Source organism: Nycticebus coucang, chromosome 2 (assembly GCF_027406575.1).
Source record: "Nycticebus coucang isolate mNycCou1 chromosome 2, mNycCou1.pri, whole genome shotgun sequence".
NCBI classification, from domain to species: domain Eukaryota; kingdom Metazoa; phylum Chordata; class Mammalia; order Primates; family Lorisidae; genus Nycticebus; species Nycticebus coucang.
The window spans coordinates 80,866,018-80,891,090 of NC_069781.1; the positions used below are offsets into that span (position 1 = coordinate 80,866,018).

The following is a 25,073-nucleotide window of genomic DNA, read 5'->3' on the forward strand; positions in this document are numbered from 1 at the left end:
TACACAGTTGGAAAATAGGAAAGTGTAGCTAAAATCACTTTATTTATAAAATATTCATTATACAATTTTACAAAGAGGTGAGCAACATGTAGAGAATATTTTGTAAATATTTTGTGAATAATGAGACATTAGCTACAATTTTCTATTTCCCTATATGTGGTGACTTGGGGCAGTTTTGGGGACACCCCGTAGAATACCCTGTATTTTGAAAGTATAACTTAAAAATTTTTATAGTCACGGCTTTTAACTCTTTAGGAGGATTTTGGAATCAGAGATCATTTTGAGAATGGTTTAAATTCATGCTTCCAGAATAACCCAAAATAAGCAAATCCAAAAGTTGGCATAGATGCACTGAAGTCAAGACCTTGACCCCTACTTTAAAACCTCTGGCATAAATTGGTTAGCTCAAGTAAGTAGAATGCTTTGTAATTAGACCACTGTATGAAGGTTAATTTTGTGAAATCAGAAAACCATTTGCAGTGTGTTTGGACTGTAGGTAGTATATACCCCAATTTTGGCTATTGTGCTTAAAGATGAGTGTCAGTGTTCATAAAAGGAAGATTTCAACCTTAAACTATACTGGAAGAAAATAGTGTAAAAACATGACCTCTGCTATGAAAGATTATTTCATAGACAGTGCATTACAAGTTTGGCAGAAAAGTTTGTTTTCTTTATAGTCATCTTTTTATTTTTAAAATTTTATATAAATTTGAATGTGCTGCTCCAAGTTCTTTCAGTTGATAAAGATCCATTCAGTATACAATCTTGATTCAAATAAGTTTTAACTTTTGTTTTTGAAAAAGCAATTATGTGGAGTTCTTTCATTTAAGGATGCAATTGTACTTTCTCTTCTTTAGCTAGTCTGTAAATTAGAAAAATAATTTCTTGAGCTAGCTGATACCAGACATTTACCCTATATGCATGTGGAGCAATGCTTGCTGAGCAAGAAAGGCCATATGTAGGAATATAAAGTCTATAACAGAGCAGAGGAGTCTGTGGTTTAGAATTTGCTACTATCATGTCAGACAAGCTCTACAATGTCTTAGTTCTAATGTGGATTAATGAATTGAAATTATTGTGCTCACGTCTAGAAAAGTAAACCGTTTTTAAGAACACTTAAGGATTTTAAGACTTGATTTTAAAAGAGAATTACTATTGATCATTTTAAATTTTAGAGCAAAAAGGGATTATACATACTACTATAGACAAATGCCCCCATTTTACAGTTATGGATACTGAATCCAAGAGATAACAAGACTTCCCAAAGATAACAGAATAGTTGACCATCATTGTTATGTCAGTGGTGGTTGTAGTTAGGTTGTGGATATGTGATTGCCTTTTTTTTTCCCCTTAATTTTTTGTTACTGCAGAATTACTTTTATATGTAAGTAGTGGGGAAAATGTAGATAATAAATTCCAAATCTCTTAATTAGAGAACACATTTAAAACTCTTTATTTTACTTGCCTGTTAGTAACAAAAGCCCGGCTATTGTCAAACATTGGCATTGTCAAATATCCAAGAGCCTAATTTGTTTATTTGATAATCTACATAGCCTAAGATATTTTACAATTGTTTTTCTAAAGAAATGAACTGTCCAGGATTCTGAAGTAGCACATTATATCAGTCTGTATTTTGTAAAAAGTATTAGCACCCACATCTGTGTAGCTGGAAGAAAATGGTTAGTTTTTTTGAGTATTCATGCTATGCTTGTTCCTTCTCCTTCTGTTCCAGAAGAAAAAGTTTTCTAATACTTGTAATTTTTTTTTTAACATTCGGGGGTGGGTGGGTAATACAGTCTTATGGGTAGGGCATAGGCTTTAGATTTGACACAGATATGATTTGAAGTCCTCACTTTGCCATTTACTGAGTGCCTGAGCAAGTTACTTAGTCTCACTGAGTTTTACTCTTCTCATTCAGGTGAAGACAGTAATACTAAATTTTATCTTACATGATTAACATGTATGATGTAAACATACATCAATGTTACTAGTGTCAGTAAGTTAATTTTCCTATCTAGGAAGAAACTGTTAATACTTTCTCCTTAGCATTGGGAACCTACTGCTGTTTTAGTGTTAATGCTAGGAGGACTCACAGCTAAGATTTATTATGGAATAGTAACAGGGAAAGTATAAAAAACAGTCACTAAAGGGAAAATGCACATAAGGGCAAAGTCCTGGGAAAACCAAGCACAGGCTTCCTTCCAAAGGTCCTCTCCTAGTGAAGTCATGCAAACCATGCTAAATTCCTCCATCATCAAACTGTGACAAAGCCTGCGAAGCGCTAACTGGGGAAGCACTCATTGAAAAATAAAGAGGAGCCAAGAAAGAAAGCAAGACTTCAGCTTCACTAACATTGTTTGTATGAACAAGCACAGTGAGCCACTCTTATCAATTAGGAAGTGGTGAATACACTCCCAGCATCCACCCAGATGGTAGCTAAGGGCCAGCCTTGCAAGTAAGCCTTTCTAAGAGTAGTCTTCTTCGACCTGCAGTGTTAATTCTTTTTTGTAAGCCCTATTCTTCATTGGCCGTATTTTTATGTATTTTACATGTTTTTTTTTTTTTTTTAATTTATTATTTATTTATTTTTTTTGTAGAGACAGAGTCTCACTTTATGGCCCTCGGTAGAGTGCCATGGCGTCACCCGGCTCACAGCAACCTCCAACTCCTGGGCTTAAGCAATTCTCTTGCCTCAGCCTCCCGAGTAGCTGGGACTACAGGCGCCCGCCACAACGCCCAGCTATTCTCTTGATTGCAGTTCAGCCGGGGCCGGGTTTGAACCCGCCACCCTCGGTATATGGGACCGGCGCCCTACCAACTGAGCCACAGGCGCCGCCCTACATGTTTTATATGTTAATGAAAAATCAAGGCTGTAACATACTGGATGATAGGAAAGCCCTATATTTGAAAGTAGACCTGGTTTTGGATGTTAGTCACCATTTTTTAGCTATGTACATAGGTTACTTGGGCTTCTTTGAGCCTTATTTTCTTGATGTGTTTCTTCTTTCTGTCCTGTCTTACAGGATTGTTTTTAGGATCAGATAAAATAATACAGGAAAATAAATGTGAAGAGATAAAGCATGTACATGCATATTGGTGAACTTTTTAATATAAATAGGAATAATCTTTTATAGATTTACAAATAAGTTGGTATTTTTGGTGATAATTATGAATTTAGTTTGAAGTAAGTTGTGAAAAATTGTTATGGGTTGCCTCACATAACAATGTTGGAACGGGCAGGGTCGTATAATTGGCTTGCATGAGTTTTCAACTAACTTCTTCCTCCCTCTCCTTTATAGGCAGCAGATATTAAGGAGACATCTCAGAAATGCAAACAAAAGCAAGATGTTATAGAAAGGAAAGATAAACATGTAAGATTTCATACTGAAATTTTCATTATGTTAATTTGCTCTAACTTGTTTGTAAGTATGGATCATGCAATAAATTCTTATTCTCAGTTTGTTTTGTCTGTGAAGGGAACTAGAATGTGGAAGTTGTAGTAGTTGCCCAGAGGACAAAAAATTCTTCAGAACTACTCTTCTGTGCATAACAATCTTTAAGTTGAGTGTCTCTAAGTTTTTTAATAGGTTAATGGTGGATTTAACTATCTTTAATAGCAGAAATTAAATTCTGAAGGGTATATTCTGGTGTTCTTTTGTTTTTGTTTTTATTACACTGAATAGATCTTTCATTTCAAGTCATTTCAAGCCATGACCTTTTTGTAGCAAAATGCATATATACCTTTACTCGTGATTAGGATTAATAGGATATGGGCTTAAATACAGAACTTTTCTTTTAATGATATTGTTATCATTAAATTTTGATCTGCTTTGATGTAATATCGGTTTACAGTTCTGATTTCTAGAAATGAAGACAGTTAAATTATAAACTTCAGCTTATTGCAGGCAATTTTTTGCTAAGGAAAATTCTGTTTTATTTTAGTTTTTACTTTAATGTAGCAAATTTTAAAACTTAAGGGAGGGGGACTTTTCTTCTTCTTACAAAACGATAAACTTCAGAAAATCCCATCAAGGAGATTTTATGATGAACATGTCTTTGTGTCTGTTGCCTTTGATATTTCCTCAAGTTTATTTTGTACCCCTGAATTAAATTTTGTCATTCCAAAGACATTTGTTAATTTCCAGGAAAACAAATCATAGTATCCTGTTGTTTTTGGTGTATGCAATACCTTCACAAATCTTCTTTTCTTTCTATTTTCTTTTTTTGTGGGGTGGGGGGTGTATTTGTTTTGGTTTTTTATTTTGGTTTCTTGCTTTTTTTTTCAAATTCAGAATATTTTATTACTGTAATGGTGATGCATAAATCACTCAATAACTCTAAAGTTTATTTTTTTATTAAATCATAGCTGTATACATTAATGTATATAAAGCCAGTACAATGTGCTGGCTTTATATACAATTTGGAATGCTTAAATCAAGCTGGTTAACATAGCCTTCACTCCACTTTCTTAATTATTGTGTTGAGACACTTATACTCTACACTTAATAGATTTGACATGTACCCTTGCAAAATGCACCATAGGTGTGGGCTCAGCGGCTAACGCACCAGCCACATACACCAGAGTTGGCGGGTTTGAATCCAGGCTAGGCCTGCCAACCAATAGTGAGAACCGGTTTCTTGCTTTCTTAATGGAGTGTTTGGGGATCTTTGGTGGTTTGATTATGGTTAACAGGCTGATTAAAAATTCTTTGTGCATGGATGAGCCTTATTGCAAAATTATTTTAGGATGACTAGGTAAAGATTTTCATTTATTTAAGGTTACTTAGAAGTTCTTACTGTTTTAATTTCTACAGAGACAGAATTTTTAAACTTTTTTTAAAATATAGAGTTTTAGTTATTTTATGGCCAATAAATGTGGCATTTATGACTTCTTACAGAGTTTTTGAGATATCTTTTGGACTTTTCCTTTTAAGAACTCTTTCAAGATTCAGGGATTAAGACCAAATACATATTTTTTTATTATATCACAGCAATTGTTTTTTATATCAGAATAGTGGAAAAAAGCGTTAGAAACAACAAAACACATTTATGTTACCTTTTGTATTTGTCTATATAATTACATTTGTGGGGGCTTTGGAGTTCTCTGTATAGATTCAGGTTATTGTCTAATATCCTTTCACTTCTGCCTAAAAGATACCCTTTAGTATTTCTTTTTTTTTCTTTTTTGAGAGAGAGTCTTAGTATGTCACCCTCGGAAGAGTGCCGTGGTGTCACAGCTCACAGCAACCTCAAACTCTAAGGCTTAAGCGATTTTCTTGCCTCAGCCTCCCAGTAGCTGGGACTATACAGGAGCCCACCACAACGCCCGGCTATTTTTTGTTGCAATTGTCATTGTCGTTTAGCTGGCCCTGGCTGGGTTCGAACCTGCCAACCTTGGTGTATGTGGCTGGCGCTGTAAGCACTGTGCTACTACGGGAGCCTTTAGTATTTCTTGTAGGGGATGTGTGCTAGTCACAAATTCTCTTTTGTTTTTGTTTATCTGGGAATGTCTTAAATTCTTTTTTGTTTTTGAAGGATAGTTTTGCTGGATATAGAATTCTTGGTTTTTCTTTTAGCACTTTGAATGTGATGTCCCACTGTCTTCTGGTGTCTGTGGTTTCTGAAGAGGAGTTATCTGTTAATATTATTGAGGGATGAGTATATGATGAGTGAGTGTTTTCTTGTTTTCAAAGTTTTCTCTTTGCTTTAGTTTTCAGCAATTAACTGATATTTCTAGATGGAAATTTCCTTGCTTTTATACTTGGAACTCATTGAGCTTCTAAATGTTCAGATTAATGTTTTTCATCAAAGTTGAAAGGTGTTGACCACTATTTTTTCAAATAGTCTTTCTGCCTCTTTCTCTTCTCTTCCAAGATTCCTATTATGCATATTTTGAGATGCTTGATGGTACCCCACAGATCTCAGAGTTTGCTGATTTTTTTCCTTATTCTTTTTTCTTTCTTTTCCTCAGTCTGGATAGTCTCAATTGATCTGTCTTCATGTTCACTTATGCTTTGTTCTGCCTGTCTAGATCTGCTATTGAGTCTTTAACCTTTCTTTTTAGTTACTGTGCTTTTCAACTCCAGATTTTTCTAGTTGTCTCCATTTTTATATAATTTTTATGTCTTTATTGATCATCTCTGTTCAGAGAGACATTGTTCTTTTATTTTCCTTCAGTCTTTTAGACATAGTTTCCTTTAGTTCATTGAGTATTTTGAAGTCTTTATCTTGTAAGTCAATTTCTGAACTTCCTTGGGACTTTTTCTCTAGACTGCTTTTTTTTTTCTGTGTATGGGTCATACTTTTTTGTTTCTTTCAGTGTGCTGTAATTTTTTTGTTGTTGAAATTGGACAGTTTAACATAATGTGGCAACTCCAAAAGTCAGTTCCCTTCTCCTGTGTAAGGCTTGGTGGTGTTGCTGTTCATTGATGAAGTTTTTGCTGTTCTTTTGTTCATATCTCTTCAGTGTCTGGTAGGGTAATGCTTTTCACTATGATTGTGAGCTCTTGTTTTCAGGGCTACCATAGAAAAAGGGAAAGGGTTTTAGAATATAACATGTTCACAATTCCACAAAGCTTGCTGTTTTTAATGAGATTCAGTGACTTTTCTTGAATAGAGCCTTCCCAGAATGTTGTGAGCATTTGGTTAAATTCCAGAGGTCTGAAGAGTTAATTTTGACAGATTTTATCTGTGTTCTCCTTGCATTTTTGGAGAAAAGGATTTGCAGAGTTCTTTCCTTCACCATTCTTGATGACATACAAATCTTAGTATATCACAGGAAAATGTTGCTGGGATTTTAATAAGATTTACATTAAACTTTTGAGGAGAATTGAGATCTTTACTTTGTTGAGGCTGATTTATGGACACACTGTGTCTCCATTTATTTAAATGTTTGATTTCTTTCATCAACATTGTGTAATTTTCAGCATACAAGTCCTCCATGTGTTTCGTTGGATTTATACCTCAGTCCGCCTTTCTTTTCCTTTCTCTTTCTTACTTTCTTTTTTGGTAGATGCCTTGAGATTTTCTTTCTTTTTTTTTAGCCTAAGTCTCACTCTATTGCTGTGGGTAGAGTGCCCTGGTGTCATCATAGCTCACAGCAACCTCAAACTCCGGGGTTTAAGTAATCTTCTTGCCTCAGCCTCCCAGGTAGCTGAGACTACAGATGCCCACCACAACACCCAACTAGCTTTTGTATTTTTTTTTTTTTTTTAGTAGAGACAGTGTATCGCTCTTGCTCAGGCATGTCTCTTAACTCCTGAGCTCAAGTGATCCACCTGCCTGGGCCTCCCAGAGTGCTAGGATTATAAGTGTGAGGCACTGTGCCAGGCCCACCTTGGGATTTTCTATATAGACAGTCAATCATGTTACCTACAAATATGGACAACTTTATTTCTACCTTTCTGATTCATATGCATTTAGTTTCCTTTTCTTGCCTTATTGAATTGGCTTGAGAACTTACAACATGGTGTTGAATTGAAGTGGTGAGCCCCGACATCCTTGCCTTGTTCCTAATCTCAGGAGGAAAGCATTCAGGTTTTCATCATTAAGTATGCTAGCTATAGGGGTTTTGATTGTAGATTCTCTTTATCAGATTCAGGAAGTTACTGTATATATTTATATGTTTCTAAGAATTTTTATCATGAATGGGTATTCTGTTTTGTCATATGCTTTTTCTGCATCTATTGATATGATTATATAATTTTTTTTCTTTAAGTTTGTTAATATGATGGATTGTTGGGTTTTTTTAAACTTTTCAATATTTTATTAGGCAACTTTTCAAACATACAGCACAGTTGAAAGAATTACACGGTGATCACCTATATACCTACCACATAAATTTTATAATTTTTTTCTTCTTCACGTGTAGGGTATGTGTTTGTAGGGAGGCCACAGTTTTGTGCTCCTCATCACAGTGACCCTAGATTCCTGTTGGGTATGTTACAAACTTATGGATTGTTTTTTGAATATCAAATCAACCTTGCATCCCTGAAACAAACCACACTTGATTGCATTGTATAAGCATACAGGCATATAATCCTTTTTATACATTGCTAAATTCTATGTTAATGAATTTTTGCATCTATATTCATGAGAAATATAGTTCTGTCATTTTCTTTTGGTACTTTCTAATTTTGGTATTAGAAAAACTAGCTTCATAAAATGAGAAGTGATCTCTTCTGTTTTCTGAAATAAATTGTGTAGAATTGGTATTCTTTAAACATTTTATATAATTCTCAAGTGAAACTAGACCTAGAGATTTGTCTTTGTAGGAATTTTAAAACTATGAATTCAATAATATTTATAGGCCTGTTCAAAGAATCTGTTTCCTATTAGGTGAGTTGTGGTGTTTGTGTCTTTTGAGGAATTGGTCTTTTTAACTTGCCAAATTTTTGTGTGCCACAATTCTGTTAATTTTTGGTATCTGTAGAATCTGTAGTCATACCCCTGTTTCATTCCTGATACAGACAACTGGGTTTTTGATTGTTTTGTTCTATTTTTTTGGTCAGTCTTACCAGAATTTTGTTAATTATGGTAATCTTTTCAAGGAAGCAGCTCTTTGTTTCATTCATTTTCTCTGTTTTCAATTTCATTGATGTTTATTCTTACCTTTCTTATTTCCTTTCTTCTACTTTGATAGAGAGTTGCTCTTTTTTCCCCCTAGATTTTTGGGGTAACAGCTTAGATTATTAACTTGAGACTTTTCCTCTTTGTGTATACACTTTTGATATAGATTTTCTTCTCATCACTGCTTTACCTGTGTCCCACAAATTTTGATAGTTTGTATTTTTATTGCAATTCAATTAGTGTATTTTTAAAATTTTTTCTTAAGATTATAATTTGTTTATCCACTCATCTGTTAGGAGACATTTACATTGTTTCTAGTTTGAGGGTATTACCAATAAAGCTGCCTTGAATATTATACACCATTTTGTGTGGTAATAAGCTTTTGTTTCTCTTTGATAATTTCTTGGGAGTAGAATAGCATAGGTATATATTTAACATTTTGAGGAATTGCCAAAATGATTATTGGTAATTTAATTTTAATTGATAAAAGTTGACTTGTGATAGCTTGGAATTATTTTTTTAGGTGGTGCATCATAGATAATTTGATAAATACTGCTGTGGAGTAGCCTTGGAGGGGTTAGATTTAGGTAGCTGCAGGGAGTCTTTACATTGTACAAGATAAAGCAGAGCGAACACAGATGTAAGTAGAATGATAGATTTGAAAGCAGGAAAAGGGGGGAGTACTTGTAACTATTAATGAAGCATGAGGTAAGGTCATGAGCTGAATAGAGGGAAGTCAGCTATAAAGGATTGAAGGAGGAGGCCTTAAATAAAATCCTAACTCTGTCTTAGACAGACAATGAATTTGATAAAAATTTCACTCCCATCAGATGGTGACTTACATATCTGGTTTTTAAAATATAATTAACCCTGAATATGAGTCAAGAACTCTAAGCATATAGATTGTGGTTAAAATCTCACAGAAGTTTATGCTTTTGGTAGAAAACAATTCTTTTGAAAGAAAAATAGTTTATTTCAGTTTAAAATGATAAATTGTGTATTTTTTACACAAACTACTTGAGACCAGAAGTATCGGAGATTTCATCAGGTTTTTTGAATTTTGGAATATTTACATATATATTGAGGTAACTTGAGGATGGGCTCCAAGTCTAATCATGAAATTCATTTCTGTTTCAAATATTTTTTCTATACATAGCCTGTGGTAATTTTATCCTTTTTTCCCCCCCTAAAGACATGTGGTCTTTCTCTCTATCACCCAGACTGAAGTGCAGTGGCCTGATCATAGCTCACTGTAGCCTCGAACTTCTGGGCTCAAGTGACCCTCCTGACGCAGCCTTCCAGACCACCATGCCCAGCTAACTTTTTTTTTTTTTTTCTTTTGGACAGGGTCTCACTATGTTTTCTAGGCTAGTCTCAAAGTCCCGTCCTTAAGCAGCACTCCCACCTCAGCCTCTTGTAAGTGTTGAGTATAAGCACGAGCCGCTGCAGCCAGCCACATGCAGTTTTATGCATGAAACAAAAGTTGTGTACATTGAATCATCAGAAACCAAAACTGTTTCTATCTCAGCCACTCATATGAGTAATCTGTGGTTGTTTGCAATCACCATCACTCCTGTGTCTGAATGTATATGCTACTGATAAGCAATCATTTTCTTATACATACTCACATAAAGTACTTAACAATAAAAAATATGATATACCATCCATATGTGAAAAATAATGTGTTCAGAGTAACTTATGTTATATGGACACTGAAAAAGTTTCAGGTTTGGACATGTCAGATTTCACATTTTTGGATTAGGGATGTTCAGTCTGTAATAGAGTAACTTAGAATTTTTATCATTATTTCTACTACTTATTGAAACTATCATGTGTTATCCCACATGACTATTTTAATTTTGGTCTTAAGATGTGTGGTATGTATTTACTGCCTATAAATATTTGGAAATCTGTTTGGTTTTACAAACATTACATATTTTATTTATTCAGCAGTTGTTTAATGAGTACTAATGATATGCTAAGCTGTACTTTCAGGTATTGGGGATTTATTAGCGAATGTACAAAACAAAGATACAGGTATGGCAGAGTTGGTAATCTGCTAATCTAATTATAGCAGGATGCCTTTTAAGAAAACACTGGTATGTTTTCAGATTATTTGCATTCCTAAAATTAGTAATTACTGTGAAAGCCTTATAAACCCGAAGCACAATCTCACGTACTAACCTTCTTTTGTTCTATTAGATTGAGGAACTTCAGCAGGCTTTAATAGTAAAGCAAAATGAAGAGCATGACCGACAGAGGAGAATAAGTAATACCCGCAAAATGATAGAGTATTTACAAAATGAACTAAAGACAGCAGAAAACTGTGAGAATCTTCAGCCCCAGATTGATGCCATTACAAATGATCTGAGACGAGTTCAAGATGAAAAGGCATTATGTGAAGGCGAGATAATCGATAAACGAAGAGAGAGGGAGACTCTAGAGAAGGAGAAAAAGAGTAAGTTTTCTTAAAGTCAGGTTAAAATGTTTATAAAATGGAGATGTAGCTAAGTTTCCTCCTTGCTGAGGAAGCTTAGCTTATGGCTTAATTACTTCACCTTCATGCCTTAATTACATGTATCTTTTCGTGTATTATGATGTGCCACTAGCAGCTGGTTTAATTCTCTAAAAGTATTTAGCTAGCTTTATTTTCTTCACAGAGTCACTCATTGTTACTCAGATCAAATTTAAGCTGTTTATTGTAGCCTTCATTACTTCCATTAGCCTAGTTCTTTGAAATCTTTCCAGTTTCATATTTGGTTTTCTTTCTTGTAGACCATGTGAATAGATTTGTAGCATTATTTGAATAGAGGAGATAATATATTCTGTCTGCTCAGTGCAAATATCTAAGATCAGCTAAAGAAAAAACTAATTTTTGTGTTTATCAAAGTGCTAGATGTGTGTGGCTTAAAAAAAAACAAAAAACTAGAGGATAAAGGGGTGCAACCCCTTCCCCACCTCCAGATTCACTCAAAAGTAAACATTTTTAACTCCTTCAGCAGTTTTTCTAATAGTCTTTCCATGTAGATATATATTTTCTTATTTTACTATTGCTTGATAATCAGTTTTAGACCTTACCCTTTTATATTTACTTCAGATGTTAATTTTACCTCATAATACTGCCTTTTCTGTTATTTTAATCTTCAAATGGGAGTATTATGTTAATAATAATGATTTTTATTATAGTTAATATACTTTTTTGTCATTTAATGATTGTCATTATTGCTTGAATACACTGTTCATAAGCTAAAATACTAGTATTCCCTTCATGCTTGCATTTTACTCACTTCCATTTTTACATTCTAAATTCCCTCATCTTTACTCTGCTTTTGATATTTTCAAGGCTGAAATCATTTATATTTATTGAGAACTATACTTAAATTAATGTGCTGTATTTATGGGTTAATTCTAGAAGTGTAGAAATACTAAGTATTGTTAATTGGAACAGTTAAACTTGTTCATAGCTGAGCCAAGTAGTACATTAAGATTAAATTTCCTATTGTTGATAGCTCTTTAAAAGGTTTTAATTTATCTTTAAAAAAAAAACCCACCATTTACTTTATAATTTCCCTAAATTAAAGAGAAGATAAAAAGGTATCTTATCAGGCATTCTCTTATGTTTTGTAGCCTTCTGTTCTCCTTCCCTCTAAACTGGTTGTTTTCGAGGCTTCTTGCATGGTTGTCATCTGGCACACTTGTGCTTTTTCTACATTATAGACCTATTCCTGAATCCCATGTTTTTGTTTTTCTTACATTATGCCCTTATTTTGTTAGAGAACGTCTTCAGGTAACCTCATAAGAAGAGTTATTTGGGCATTAATTTCAGAGTCTTTGTACCCTGAATACAAATACCTTTATTGTATTATCCCCTTTTCTCAGTTTTGTTAAATATATAATTCTAGTATGAAAATACTTTTTCTCTTAGAATTTTGAAGGCTTGTTGTCTTCTGATAGGAAGACTAGTGTGTTTCTCTCTTTTTTTTTTTTTTTTGGCTGGGGCTGGGTTTGAACCCACAACCTCTGGCATGTGGGGCAGGCGCCCTACTCCTTTGAGCCACAGGCACTGCCCTGTTTCTCTCTTTTTTTTTTTTAGATGACCTGTTTTCATTTTTGATAGTTTCAAGATCATGTTTTATCCCAAATGTTTGGAAATTTTAGAATGATTTGTCCAGGCCAGTTCTTTGCACTATGTGGCTATGTGGCATACTTGCTGAGTAGTGTTTATAACCTGTAGAGCTAGGATATTCTTTTGTATTATTAATAAATTATTTTATTAATTAAACTTTTCAGAGAAATAATATTTTCTTTTCTTTTCCAATTTTAGGTGTGGATGATCATATTATACGTTTTGACAGTCTGATGAATCAAAAGGAAGATAAGTTGAGACAGAGATTCCGTGACACATATGATGCTGTTTTATGGCTGAGAAATAACAGAGACAAGTTTAAGCGAAGAGTCTGTGAGCCTATAATGCTCACGGTAAAAACTTTTGTTCATCTTGGTAGTATTTGTTAGTTTTATTATTGTAAATATTATAGATTTTTGTTTTAAGAAATTTTAGTCCAGGGTGGGGCCTGTGGCTCAGTGAGTAGGGTGAGTAGGGCTCCATATACCGAGGGTAGCAGGTTCAAACCCAGCCCTAGCCAAACTGCAGCAACAACAACAACAAAAAAATAGCTGGGTGTTGTGGCAGGCGCCTGTAGTCCCAGTTACTCAGGAGACTTAGGCAAGAGAATCGCCTAAGCCCAAGAGCTGGAGTTTGCTGTGAGCTGTGATGCCACAGCACTCTACTAAGAATGACAAAGTGAGACCCTGTCTCTTTAAAAAAAAAGAATTTTTAGTCCTGTTAACACCCTGATTTTCTATTATCAGACTTGTAGTGTCTAACATACTACAGAATCCATACATGAGCTTTTTCTTCTTTTTTTTAAAGGGCCTTTGATCAGTGAGGGTAATAGCTGTGAACTGTGGACTTTTTGGAGGTATAGGAAACTAGCAACTTATTGACCAAGAACCATGTGGGAAATTAGCTTGGTTAGCCGGTTTCTTCTGGAACTGGCTATTCTTAGGTTATAGCAGGTATTAGATTAAAACCTGCTTAAGAGGTAGAAAATTGCTATTAATAAATACGTTGATAAGGAACACATGACGAGATAGGCAAGAAAATCACTTGCCTAGGAGAAGGGCATGCTAAGGATTTTGAGAATGAAGCCCATAGTTTTATTTTACTTTACTTCATTTTATTTATTTTATTTCAGGTTGATGTGAGGGTATAAACAAGTAGGTTACAATATTTGTATTTGTTATATAGGGTCCCTCTTGTAATTATGTCCCACACCTAAGAGGTGTGCCCTATAACCTGCTATTGTGCCCATTGAATAGAAGCACACCAATCCCTTCCCCTTCTCTCTTCCCTTTGTGCCCCTCCCCCTCATGAATTGAGTTTTTCTCTTAGGTGTGAAGCCAATAGTTTATTGATATCATAAAATATTTGATAGCTCTTATTGATGATTGTGGGTCATCAAGAATAGGTGAATCATTAATGTAGCCATGGATTTACTAGGATGGTGGCCACCTAAACTATTTAAAATAAATTTGGTGATGTAAAGAGATGAAAAATGGAAAACCACATCTTTAATAATGATATATTAGATATAAAATATAGACTTAAAACTTAACACAGAATTACTCAAGGATTATTTTTGCTAGATGATTTTTTTTTGTTAGAAAAGAACTCACCATAGATCCTTGCAGGATTTATGAAAGGTTTTATTTCCTGAAACTTATGTTTGTGTTACACTTAATTAAAAATCATTTAATACAGTTTTTCATCTAATATCTTAACATTAGCAAAATTAATATGCATTCATATGTATATCCTCTTATTCAGGAATGTGCTATTAGGAAGATAATGATTTCCATTTTGTATGCATATGTTGTATTGATTAATAAGGATTAAAAAAAGTAAGCATGGGCGGCGCCTGTGGCTCAGTGAGTAGGGCGCCGGCCCCATATGCCGAGGGTGGCGGGTTCAAACCCAGCCCCGGCCAAACTGCAACAAAAAAAAATAGCCGGGCGTTGTGGCGGGGCGCCTGTAGTCCCAGCTGCTCGGGAGGCTGAGGCAAGAGAATCACTCTAAGCCCAAGAGTTAGAGGTTGCTGTGAGCCGTGTGACGCCACGGCACTCTACCGAGGGTGGTACAGTGAGACTCTGTCTCTACAAAAAAAAAAAAAAAAAAGTAAGCAAAAATATTATAACCCTTAGTATAAGATATAATACAGGTATAATTGTTAACAGATTTTAATTTAACTGCCAGCTTCAAAATGGTACATCAGGCCTTTATTATATTTGTCATCCTCTTATCATTTGATTTTCTAATAGTAGCCTGTTGCTAAGATTAATAGCAACATGGTAGCATGTACTTTTACTTTAAATTACATTTGAATCTTGGAGATAATGAAGTACACTTTGCTCTTTTACTCTTCATAGAATAAACTTTCACCTTTCCTGCCACCTCCTCCCTTCAGCCACATCATCCCCCTTCACTCCTCACCCTTCAAGGTGTAATTAAAATGGTACCACCTTCACAGACAAAGTAATATGCAGACTTAAAATTTTGGTTATGTATTATGTTAATTAGCAATCTGTTTCCATGATTTACTTCTACCAATTGCAATCAAGAATTGAAAAATTGTGCAAAGATTTATATACAGATATACTCTCAGTAGTGTTTATAATAGAATGATAGGGCAACAGAAGAAAGTTTACAAAGATTCTAATTCATTAAATTACTCTATATCTTTGCAATGGAATAATATGCAGCCATTAAAATGTTGCTGTAGATCTCTTTTAACTAATATATAAGGACATTTATGACATCTTAATCATGAAACAGGTTACAGAATAGGATGTATAGAAAAATTTCATTGAAGAATCCAATGTACTCAATACTAATATGAAGCAAGTAGACACTCTAATACATGCCCACATAAGAAAAAAACTGAAATCAACTTAAGGAGGGGGCCAGGGAACAAGGGAGTGGGGAGAGGGAAGGAGTGGGATAGGTGTGCTCCTACTTAATGGGCACAGTATTAGGGTGTATGGCACACCTCTTGGGGGCAAGACACAATTGTAAGGGGGACTCTACCTAACCAATGCAAACATTGTAACCTAATTCTTTGTACTCTCAAATTAACCTAAAACAATAACCAAACAAAAAAATACAAAGAAAATTTTCATTGAAAAAATTGTGAAACAGGAGGCTGCCATCAAGTACCAGATCATCTTGGAGTGCTTTGTCTCTTGTATCTGCCTGTCTTATTTCTTACTACTTTGACAGTGAAGTTGTGACTGCAAAGTTCTTTAAAGAACTTTGGCAAATATTTTCTTCATCAATCTCGTGAGAAGAGCGAGCATCCTCAGAAACCAGAAGCCGAAGAACCAACAAGGTGGCTAAATCTTCCATGAGTATATCAGAAAACCTCCCGACTGTAAATGCCATAGCTTACACTTGGGAAAAAAACATGTGAATCAGTCACGGCTGAACCATACGAACTGGTAACCAGATAATCCATATTTGTGTGACTTCCTTGAAACTCATTACCTGAATTAGCAGGTGAAATCTATTTAAAGAATTGAATGGCCATGTAACCAATTTACACAAGATTGGAGGCCTTGGAATCTTATATGGCAAAATATTTCTAATTAGTACACCCTGGGAGAATGTGGTAATGGAGAGCTAAATCCTAGGCTCGCTTAATAATAGCTATATTTAAAAAAATTAGCTAGTGAGGTAGCGTGTACCTGTAGTTAGATCCCCCTTCTTGAGAGGCTGAAGCAGGAAGATTTCATGAGCCCAGGAATTCAAGGCTTCAGTGAACCTACAGTGATCACACCACTGCACTCCAACTAGACAAGAGAGTGATACCTGGCTCTGTGCCATAGTTCAGCTTTTAGGACGCCAGCCACATGCACCAGAGCTGGTGGGTTCAAACCCGGTCTGAGCCTGCTAAACAGACAAACAAAAAACTAACCAGGTGTTGTAGCAGGCGCCTGTAGTCCCAGCTACAAGGGAGGCTGAGGCAAGAGAATCACTTGAGCCCAAGTTTTGAGGTTGCTGTGAGCTGTGACACCATGACACTTTACCAAAGAGGACATAGTGAGACTCTGTCTCAAAAAGAAAAAAAAGGAGTGAGACCCCCGTTTTTAAAAGAATAAAATAGATTTTTCAAAAGGTGACTTTCTGTGGTCCTACTAGGGTTATTTTTACCCTTTCTGTAAATTGTAGTAAATACCCACTTTAATTTGCATCATTTTTTCCAGTGTGATAATTTAGTACCAAAGACACTAGGAAACAATAGACAGTAAATGTTTATAGTATTGGGTAATCTTGGGGGTTTTTTTTTGTGGGGGGGGGTTAATGTTTTTTTTTTTTGGTTTGCTTCTATTTCTGTTTTCTCATTTTTCTACACTGATTGATACTCTATAATTGAAATAGAGTAGTGTCGGCCAACATTTATGTGACAAGCACTGTATTTTTTTATTGTATTATCTCTTTTAATCCACATTTAGTCCTGTGAGGTATGATTATATCCATTCTAACAGATATGATAACTAGAGCTTTCTGAGATTTCAGTAGTATTTGAGCAAGATTGTACATAGGATTTGAAAGAACATCATCTCTCTGACCCCAGAGTTCTAGCTCTTAGCTAGTGTGCTTCACAATGTATTACAGTACATAAATACTTCTCTCATTTTTTCATTTCCATCTATTGGAAGTAATCATTCTCTTCTCCAAAATTCCACAAATAGCGCTTTCTATGTACCTCTTTTAATGGGAGCTTTGTTTATGCTCTGCTTTTCAACATAACTTATGTGCAATAAATAATAGATTGTATTCTCCTTGAAATAGTTTTTTTCTAACCTATTTTAATGTCTTTCACAGAACTGAACCTCTCACATGCAGCAGTGCCTAATTAGTTAATAATTTTAAAATAAGTCAGTAAGTTTTTACACTTTGATGGCACAAACCTACAATATTTTCTCGAAGGCACTAATAGTTACAGTTAAGCTATAGAAAGGTTTTTTTAATTAGTTTTCTTCAGTTCTTTGTATTTTTCTACCTATCAGTTATTTTCATCTGTAGTTCTTTTGAAAATTAAGAAAAATACAAAAAGGTTGGGAGAAGATGTAAAGAATTTATATGTCACAACCAAAGACTTTCAAATGTTTTCAGTGAGTTGACTGGAAAAGCACTTGTTATTTCTTAGATAATATGTAAATCAGTATGCATCAGGTATTATTCACATCTTGGCTTTTAAGTTTAAGTATGGACTCTATTGATTGTTTCTGTAAAATAAATTAGATGTTTTAAAATGACCCTTTCATAATACATTGTTCTTTTTAGTCTTCCCTTAAAATTAGATTAAAATTTAACTGAAAGTCTTAAGTTGTATATAAATGTATTTTAATAATCAGTTTAGGTTTCATGAAAAAACATATTTTTTCTTTTTGTTCAGATCAATATGAAAGATAATAAAAATGCCAAATACATTGAAAATCATATTCCATCAAATGACTTGAGAGCCTTTGTATTTGAAAGTAAAGAAGATATGGAAGTTTTCCTCAAAGAGGCAAGTATTGACCAACATAGCAAACACTTTGATGCACTTGGACCATGTCTTTTAGTGCTTAAATTTTTGACTTCACTACAGCAAAAGTTGGTAACTGATTTTACTACCAGTAACTCTTGTGCAAAGTCACTCTGCTTTGTTAATTTCTTTCCGGTCTATGTCAATATAAGGCAATGAATTTGTTTTATAAAGGGAAAACAGCCTATAATATTCCATCTATACCATATTTTAAAATTATCATTTGAAAGTAATGTCATATTTGAAGAGGAAGAAACACATGATGATGGCTTTGGGTATGAGACATCCTCTTTGGAAAATGTATTGGAATGAACTCAGTTTTTCTTTGAAAAAAAATCAGTATGTTTTGGTTATTAATATAAATATAACTTCTTTAAAAATAATAGGAATCCTGTATCTGACTATTGAGAAACACCACTGACCAAGAATTTACTGAAATACAGCGTTGCTTAGTAATTAAGAATATACATTCTTTAGTTAAGCTGACAGGATTTGAATTCTGGCTTTGCTTCTAACTTGGGCAAGTTACCTGAATGGTTTTTGCCTCAGTTTTCCTCATCTATAAAATGGAGGTGATGGTGGTAATATTATCTGTTTGAAAAGATAGTTGCGAGGATTAAGTATTAAAATATGAAAGTGTAACAACAATGCTTATTAGCTACTATTATACCTGTATACTTACATAACATATACACTGTTTACTATACAGGTAACAGGCTTTGCTCAGAAAAGTTAGACATTTGTATGTGTTAGAACTATGTAAGCCTGACCAAGGAGTTATTGATCTGATGTCAGAGCTCACTGAAGAAGTCAGTTGCTTGGTTATGTGTGTTTGAGACATGCTACACTGTGAAGTGTGGGCAATCAAGGTGTAATTAGATGATTTCTGTTTTGCAAATGGCCATGGTAGTTCATACATAATATTTTGTCTGTGTCAGAAACTCATTCTGCCTTTCTGCCAAGGATTTGAACCATATTGACACAGAAAGACAGACCCCAAAACTGGATTCTGGCCTGAAGGCCAAGTAAATTCTTGGCTTTTTGCAGGAAAGAATTTAAGAGTAAGTTGACAGAGTAAGGCAAAAGCAAGTCTTTTGAGGTAAGAAAAGAAAAAAAGAAAAGTGGCTGTCCTATAGAACAGTGGCTATCTCTCAGAGTAATAGAGGAGTAGCCCTGTGTGAGTTTTGGGGTCTTATTTTATATCTTCTGTTCAATTTCATGTTAAGTGGAAGAAGGATTATTCACAAGATTTCAGGGAAGGGATGGGGATTTTTCAGAACCAAGAGTCCCTCCCCTTTCTAAACCACATAGGATAACTTTCCAGAGTTATCAAGGAATTTGTAAACTTGGTGCTGGTAGCAGTTTCTTTTAGTATGCTAATACATCATAAGCAGGGTATAATGGCAGCGAGGATAACCTGAGGTTAATTTTTTATGGCCATCTTGATTTTAACTGATTTTGGCTGGTTTCTCTGCCATCTCTTGTTATCAGAGACTTTGGTTTGGGGCTTGTAACTCTTTATTGAGCAACACCTGCTGGTTCCTTGTGTTAATATGTTAATAATGGTACAGATTTCTGATAATTGATCTTTATTCTGTTGGGGTGGGGGGCTGTAACAATTAACATTCCATAGCTACTCATCAGATGGTACCAGAACTTTCTCTTACATCTCTCTGACTTTTTGTGTGTGTATTATAAATTGTGAAATTTATTCTATGTAACTTTCCCCAGTAGGGTGCCATTTCTCACCTGTCAGTAACTTACAAACCATCTTTACAATTTTTGCCATTTCTATATACTGCAGTGTACAATCATCACAATTGTTGTTGCCGTACCTGAGTACTACCTATAGTATTATTTAATATTTTTCTTTCAGTCACCTCACTTTTTGTTACTTAAACATAATTTTCTGGAAGGAAATGTACTATCACTACCAAATTAGAAAACCAATAATTAATATAATAAACACAATGTCAATAAATTCTAGATCTGCATTGTTGTTTTCTGAAAAACAGATAATGCGTTAAAAAAAGAGGTAACAAGGATAAGGATGTGCTGATGCCATACTGCAACTATCTCCTTGGTATAATTAGAAATACTGAAAGGGAATTAAAAAGGAGATTACTTTCTTTTTTTTTTTTTTTTTTTTTTTTTTATCTAAAAGCATCATCATTCTTTTTTTTTTTTTTTATCTTTTTTTTTTTTTTATTGTTGGGGATTCATTGAGGGTACAATAAGCCAGTTACACTGATTGCAATTGTTAGGTAAAGTCCCTCTTGCAATCATGTCTTGCCCCCATAAAGTGTGACACACACTAAGGCCCCACCCCCCTCCCTCCATCCCTCTTTCTGCACCCCCCCATAACCTTAATTCTCATTAATTGTCCTCATATCAAGATTGAGTACATAGGATTCATGCTTCTCCATTCTTGTGATGCTTTACTAAGAATAATGTCTTCCACTTCCATCCACGTTAATACGAAGGATGTAAAGTCTCCATTTTTTTTAGTGGCTGAATAGTATTCCATGGTATACATATACCACAGCTTGTTAATCCATTCCTGGGTTGGTGGGCATTTAGGCTGTTTCCACATTTTGGCGATTGTAAATTGAGCTGCAATAAACAGTCTAGTACAAGTGTCCTTATGATAAAAGGATTTTTTTCCTTCTGGGTAGATGCCCAGTAATGGGATTGCAGGATCGAATGGGAGGTCTAGGTTGAGTGCTTTGAGGTTTCTCCATACTTCCTTCCAGAAAGGTTGTACTAGTTTGCAGTCCCACCAGCAGTGTAAAAGTGTTCCCTTCTCTCCACATCCACGCCAGCATCTGCAGTTTTGAGATTTTGTGATGTGGGCCATTCTCTCTGGGGTTAGATGGTATCTCAGGGATGTTTTGATTTGCATTTCTCTAATATATAGAGATGATGAACATTTTTTCATGTGTTTGTTAGCCATTCGTCTGTCGTCTTTAGAGAAAGTTCTATTCATGTCTCTTGCCCATTGATACAAGGGATTGTTGGCTTTTTTCATGTGGATTAATTTGAGTTCTCTATAGATCCTGGTTATCAAGCTTTTGTCTGATTGAAAATATGCAAATATCCTTTCCCATTGTGTGGGTTGTCTCATTGCTTTGGTTAAGGATATTAACAAATGGAAGAACATACCATGCTCATGGCTTGGAAGAATCAACATTGTTAAAATGTCTATACTTCCCAAAGCAATCTACCTATTCAATGCCATTCCTATCAAAGTACCTACATCGTACTTTCAAGATTTGGAAAAAATGATTCTGCGTTTTGTATGGAACCGGAAAAAACCCCGTATAGCTAAGGCAGTTCTTAGTAACAAAAATAAAGCTGGGGGCATCAGCATACCAGATTTTAGTCTGTACTACAAAGCCATAGTGCTCAAGACAGCATGGTACTGGCACAAAAACAGAGACATAGACACTTGGAATCGAATTGAACACCAAGAAATGAAACTAACATCTTACAACCACCTAATCTTCGATAAACCAAACAAGAACTTACCTTGGGGGAAAGACTCCCTATTCAATAAATGGTGTTGGGAGAACTGGATGTCTGCGTGTAAAAGACTGAAACTGGACCCACACCTTTCCCCACTCACAAAAATTGATTCAAGATGGATAAAGGACTTAAATTTAAGGCACGAAACAATAAAAATCCTCAAAGAAAGCATAGGAAAAACACTGGAAGATATTGGCCTGGGGGAAGACTTCATGAAGAAGACTGCCATGGCAATTGCAACAACAACAAAAATAAACAAATGGGACTTCATTAAACTGAAAAGCTTCTGTACAGCTAAGGTGACGATAACCAAAGCAAGGAGATTACTTTCTTAATGTATAATTCAGTTTTATTTAATGTAACCACGACAACAATAGATTTTAATGACAACTCACCCCGTATGATATGTTGACTCATGACTGATATTATTTCATTTATACCTCTACTTCTTTGTTGGTTTTTTTTTTTTTACCTTCTTTTTTTTGTTTGTTTTTTTGAGATAGTCTCACTTTGTTGCCCCTCAGTTGAGTGCTATGATATCATAGCTCACAGCAACCTCAAACTCCTGGGCTCAAGCATTCCTCTTGCCTCAGCCTCCCAAGTAGCTGGGACTATAGGCACCTGCCACAATGCCCGGCTATTTTTTAGAGGCGGGGTCTCCCTCTTGCTCAGACTGATCTTAAACTCCGGCCTCGGCTTCCCAGAGTGCTGGAATTTAGGCATGAACCACCATGCCCAGCTGTTTTTTTCTTGATAGCTTCTTATTTTTGTATCATTTCAAACTAGCAGAAAGTTTGTGAGAATAGTACATGGAACTTCTTTATTCTCATAAAGCCCACAAATCAGATTCACTGATTATTTACACTTAACCCTACTTACTTTATTATTTCTCCATTATAAAGTACAATAAATTGTGCTATAACACATGTATTTCAACCATGTTCACAGCATCCTCACAGGAGTAAATTCCATATCAAGAAACTACTTTCTGTTCATAAGAAGTAACTCAGGCAAGGGAGGAGGGGATGGATAAATTCATAACTGTTGGATATAATGCACACTGTCTGGGTCAAAGGTCACAGAACTGAGTCTGTATAAAAAACAATGTATAAGGTCTGTCAGTAAGTTCATGAACTCATCCTAGAAAAAGTGGTACATACCCCATTGCTGAATATCACTATAGTCACCTTCGAAGTACTCTTTGAGAAGCTATGCAGCAATGCCAGTGCCTAGTTCACCCTTCAAAGCAGTTTGGATTCTTTTTCTGGAATGGCTATCAGAAATGTGATTGTATTATCCTTTATGTCCTGAATGTCGTCAGAATGTCTTCTTTTCAATATTTTCTTTATCTTGGAAAGAAAAAGTCCTTGGGGGCCAGCCAGATCAGGTGAGTAGGGAGGGTGTCCCAATGCACCTATTTGTTTACTGACTAAAAACTCCAACAAAGACAGAGCCGTGTGAGCCGGTGCATTGTGATTCCAGGGCCACACCTTTCTTATGCCAAGATTTTAAATTAAGATTTTTCTTTTTCTAAAAAAAAAAAAAGAATTTTCTCTTTCTCCATTGATAACTTACTTTGTCTGCTGTGCTTCTCAATCATTTTTATGCATAATTTGACAAATTTATGCAATGTTTTCATGAGTTCTGCTCATTACTGGCAGCCCTGACCTCTCTTCATCAGTCTCTCTCTCTCTCTCTCTCTCTCTCTCTCTCTCAAAACCTGTTAATCTGCTTGTACACTGCTATTTTCTTCATGCATTAGCCCTATAAACTTGGACTAACCCATCCTTGATTTCACTTCCACTCTTGCCAAATTTAACAAGAAATGTGAATATTTATTCGTTGCTCTAATTCAAGCTCTGAAGATTTGTGATAGCACAAGAAAGCATGCAGCAGTAATGAACACTCTTCAAGATGCCACCTCATGTTGATGTGAATATAACTGTGAGATACTGATACACCAAGGCTATGAAACCTTTCTGAGTTGTTTGTATGGTGCTGTCAGCATAAGTACGTAGTGGCAAATCACAAACTTTTAAGTTTCAGATCTTGAATGTAAAAAAACGTGTATTCTCTAATGTTCTGAAATTTTTAAAAATGCGACATAGCAAAGGAAAATGTAACTATTGAAATTTTATCATGAGACTGCAGTAATTCACATGTGCAGCCTCCACTTTTAATTCTAGTTCTCTTGGTATTTTTGTTACGTCTTTAGTGACTTCCTCCACTGGTGTTAAACCCCTCAAAATCATACACGAAGGTTGGAATCAGCTTCTTCCAAACTCCTGTTAATGTTGTTATCTTGTCCTTCTCCCTTAAATCATAAATGTTCTTAATCATGTAAAGTGGTGAATCTTTTCCAGAACATTTTCAATTTATTTTGCCTAGATCCATCAAAGAAATCACTATCTATGATAGCTATAGCTTTATGAAATGTATTGTAGCTATAACTTTGTAATATTGTAATGTAGCTATAACTTTATGAAAAAATAACACTTGAAAGTCAAGATTACTCCGTGATCCATGAGCTAAAGAATGAATGTTGTATTAGCAGGCATGAAAACCACATTAGTCTTGTACATCTGCATCAAAGCTGTTGGGTGGCCAGGGTCATTGTCAATGAGCAGCTGTAGTTTGAAAGGAATCTTTTTTTCTGAGCAATTGTTCTTAACGATATGCTTTAAATATTCAGTAAACTGTGCTCCAAACATCCAAGCTTTGTTCCATTTCTATTGGCAGAGTAGATTTATCACAATTTTTGAGGGCCCTAGGAGTTTTGGAATGGTAAATGATTATTGACTTCAACTTATAATTGATCACTAGCTGCATTAGTTCCTTACAAAAGACTTATCATGTCCTTTGAAGCTTTGAAGCCAGATATTGACTCTAGCTGTGAAAGTTGTAGATGGCATCTTCTTCTGATAGAAGGCCATTTTGTTTACCCTGAAAATCTGTTGTTTAGTGTAGCCACCTTCCTTAATGATTTTAGCTAGATCTTCTGGATAACCTGCTGCGTCTGCATCAGCACTTACAGCTTCACCTTGCACTTACATGTTGTAGAGATGGCTTCTTTAAACCTCATGAACAAATCTCTGCTAGCTTCAAACTTTTCTTCTACAATTTCCTCATCTCTCTCAGCTTTCAAAGAATTGAAGAAGGTTAGGGCTTGCTCCAGATTATGCTTTGGCCTTAATTGGTTTAATCTTTTGTCCGGATCACTAAAACTTCTGTTATTAGCAAAAAGGCTTTTTTATTTTATCATTTGTGAGTTCACTGGAGTAGCACTTTTAATTTTATTCAAGAACTTTTCCTTTGCATTCACAACTTGGT

The 25,073-nt window shown here is 35.0% G+C and overlaps 1 protein-coding gene and 1 non-coding gene across 5 annotated transcripts in view; one reads left to right on the top strand and one right to left on the bottom strand.

Moving 5' to 3' along the window:
- Positions 1 to 25,073, top strand: part of SMC5 (structural maintenance of chromosomes 5) — a 105,511-nt gene that overhangs the window by 26,152 nt on the left and 54,286 nt on the right. For all 4 annotated transcript variants that reach the window (XM_053574813.1, XM_053574819.1, XM_053574821.1 and 1 more), the window contains 4 exons: positions 3,300 to 3,371; positions 10,771 to 11,026; positions 12,893 to 13,047; positions 18,087 to 18,200. In XM_053574813.1, coding sequence (XP_053430788.1) covers positions 3,300 to 3,371; positions 10,771 to 11,026; positions 12,893 to 13,047; positions 18,087 to 18,200 — 597 coding nt within the window. The remainder of the gene's footprint in view (positions 1 to 3,299; positions 3,372 to 10,770; positions 11,027 to 12,892; positions 13,048 to 18,086; positions 18,201 to 25,073) is intronic.
- LOC128580336 (small nucleolar RNA SNORA11) lies at positions 7,863 to 7,991 on the bottom strand. Its single transcript, XR_008378629.1, has one exon. It is a non-coding gene; the product is annotated as a small nucleolar RNA SNORA11 (small nucleolar RNA).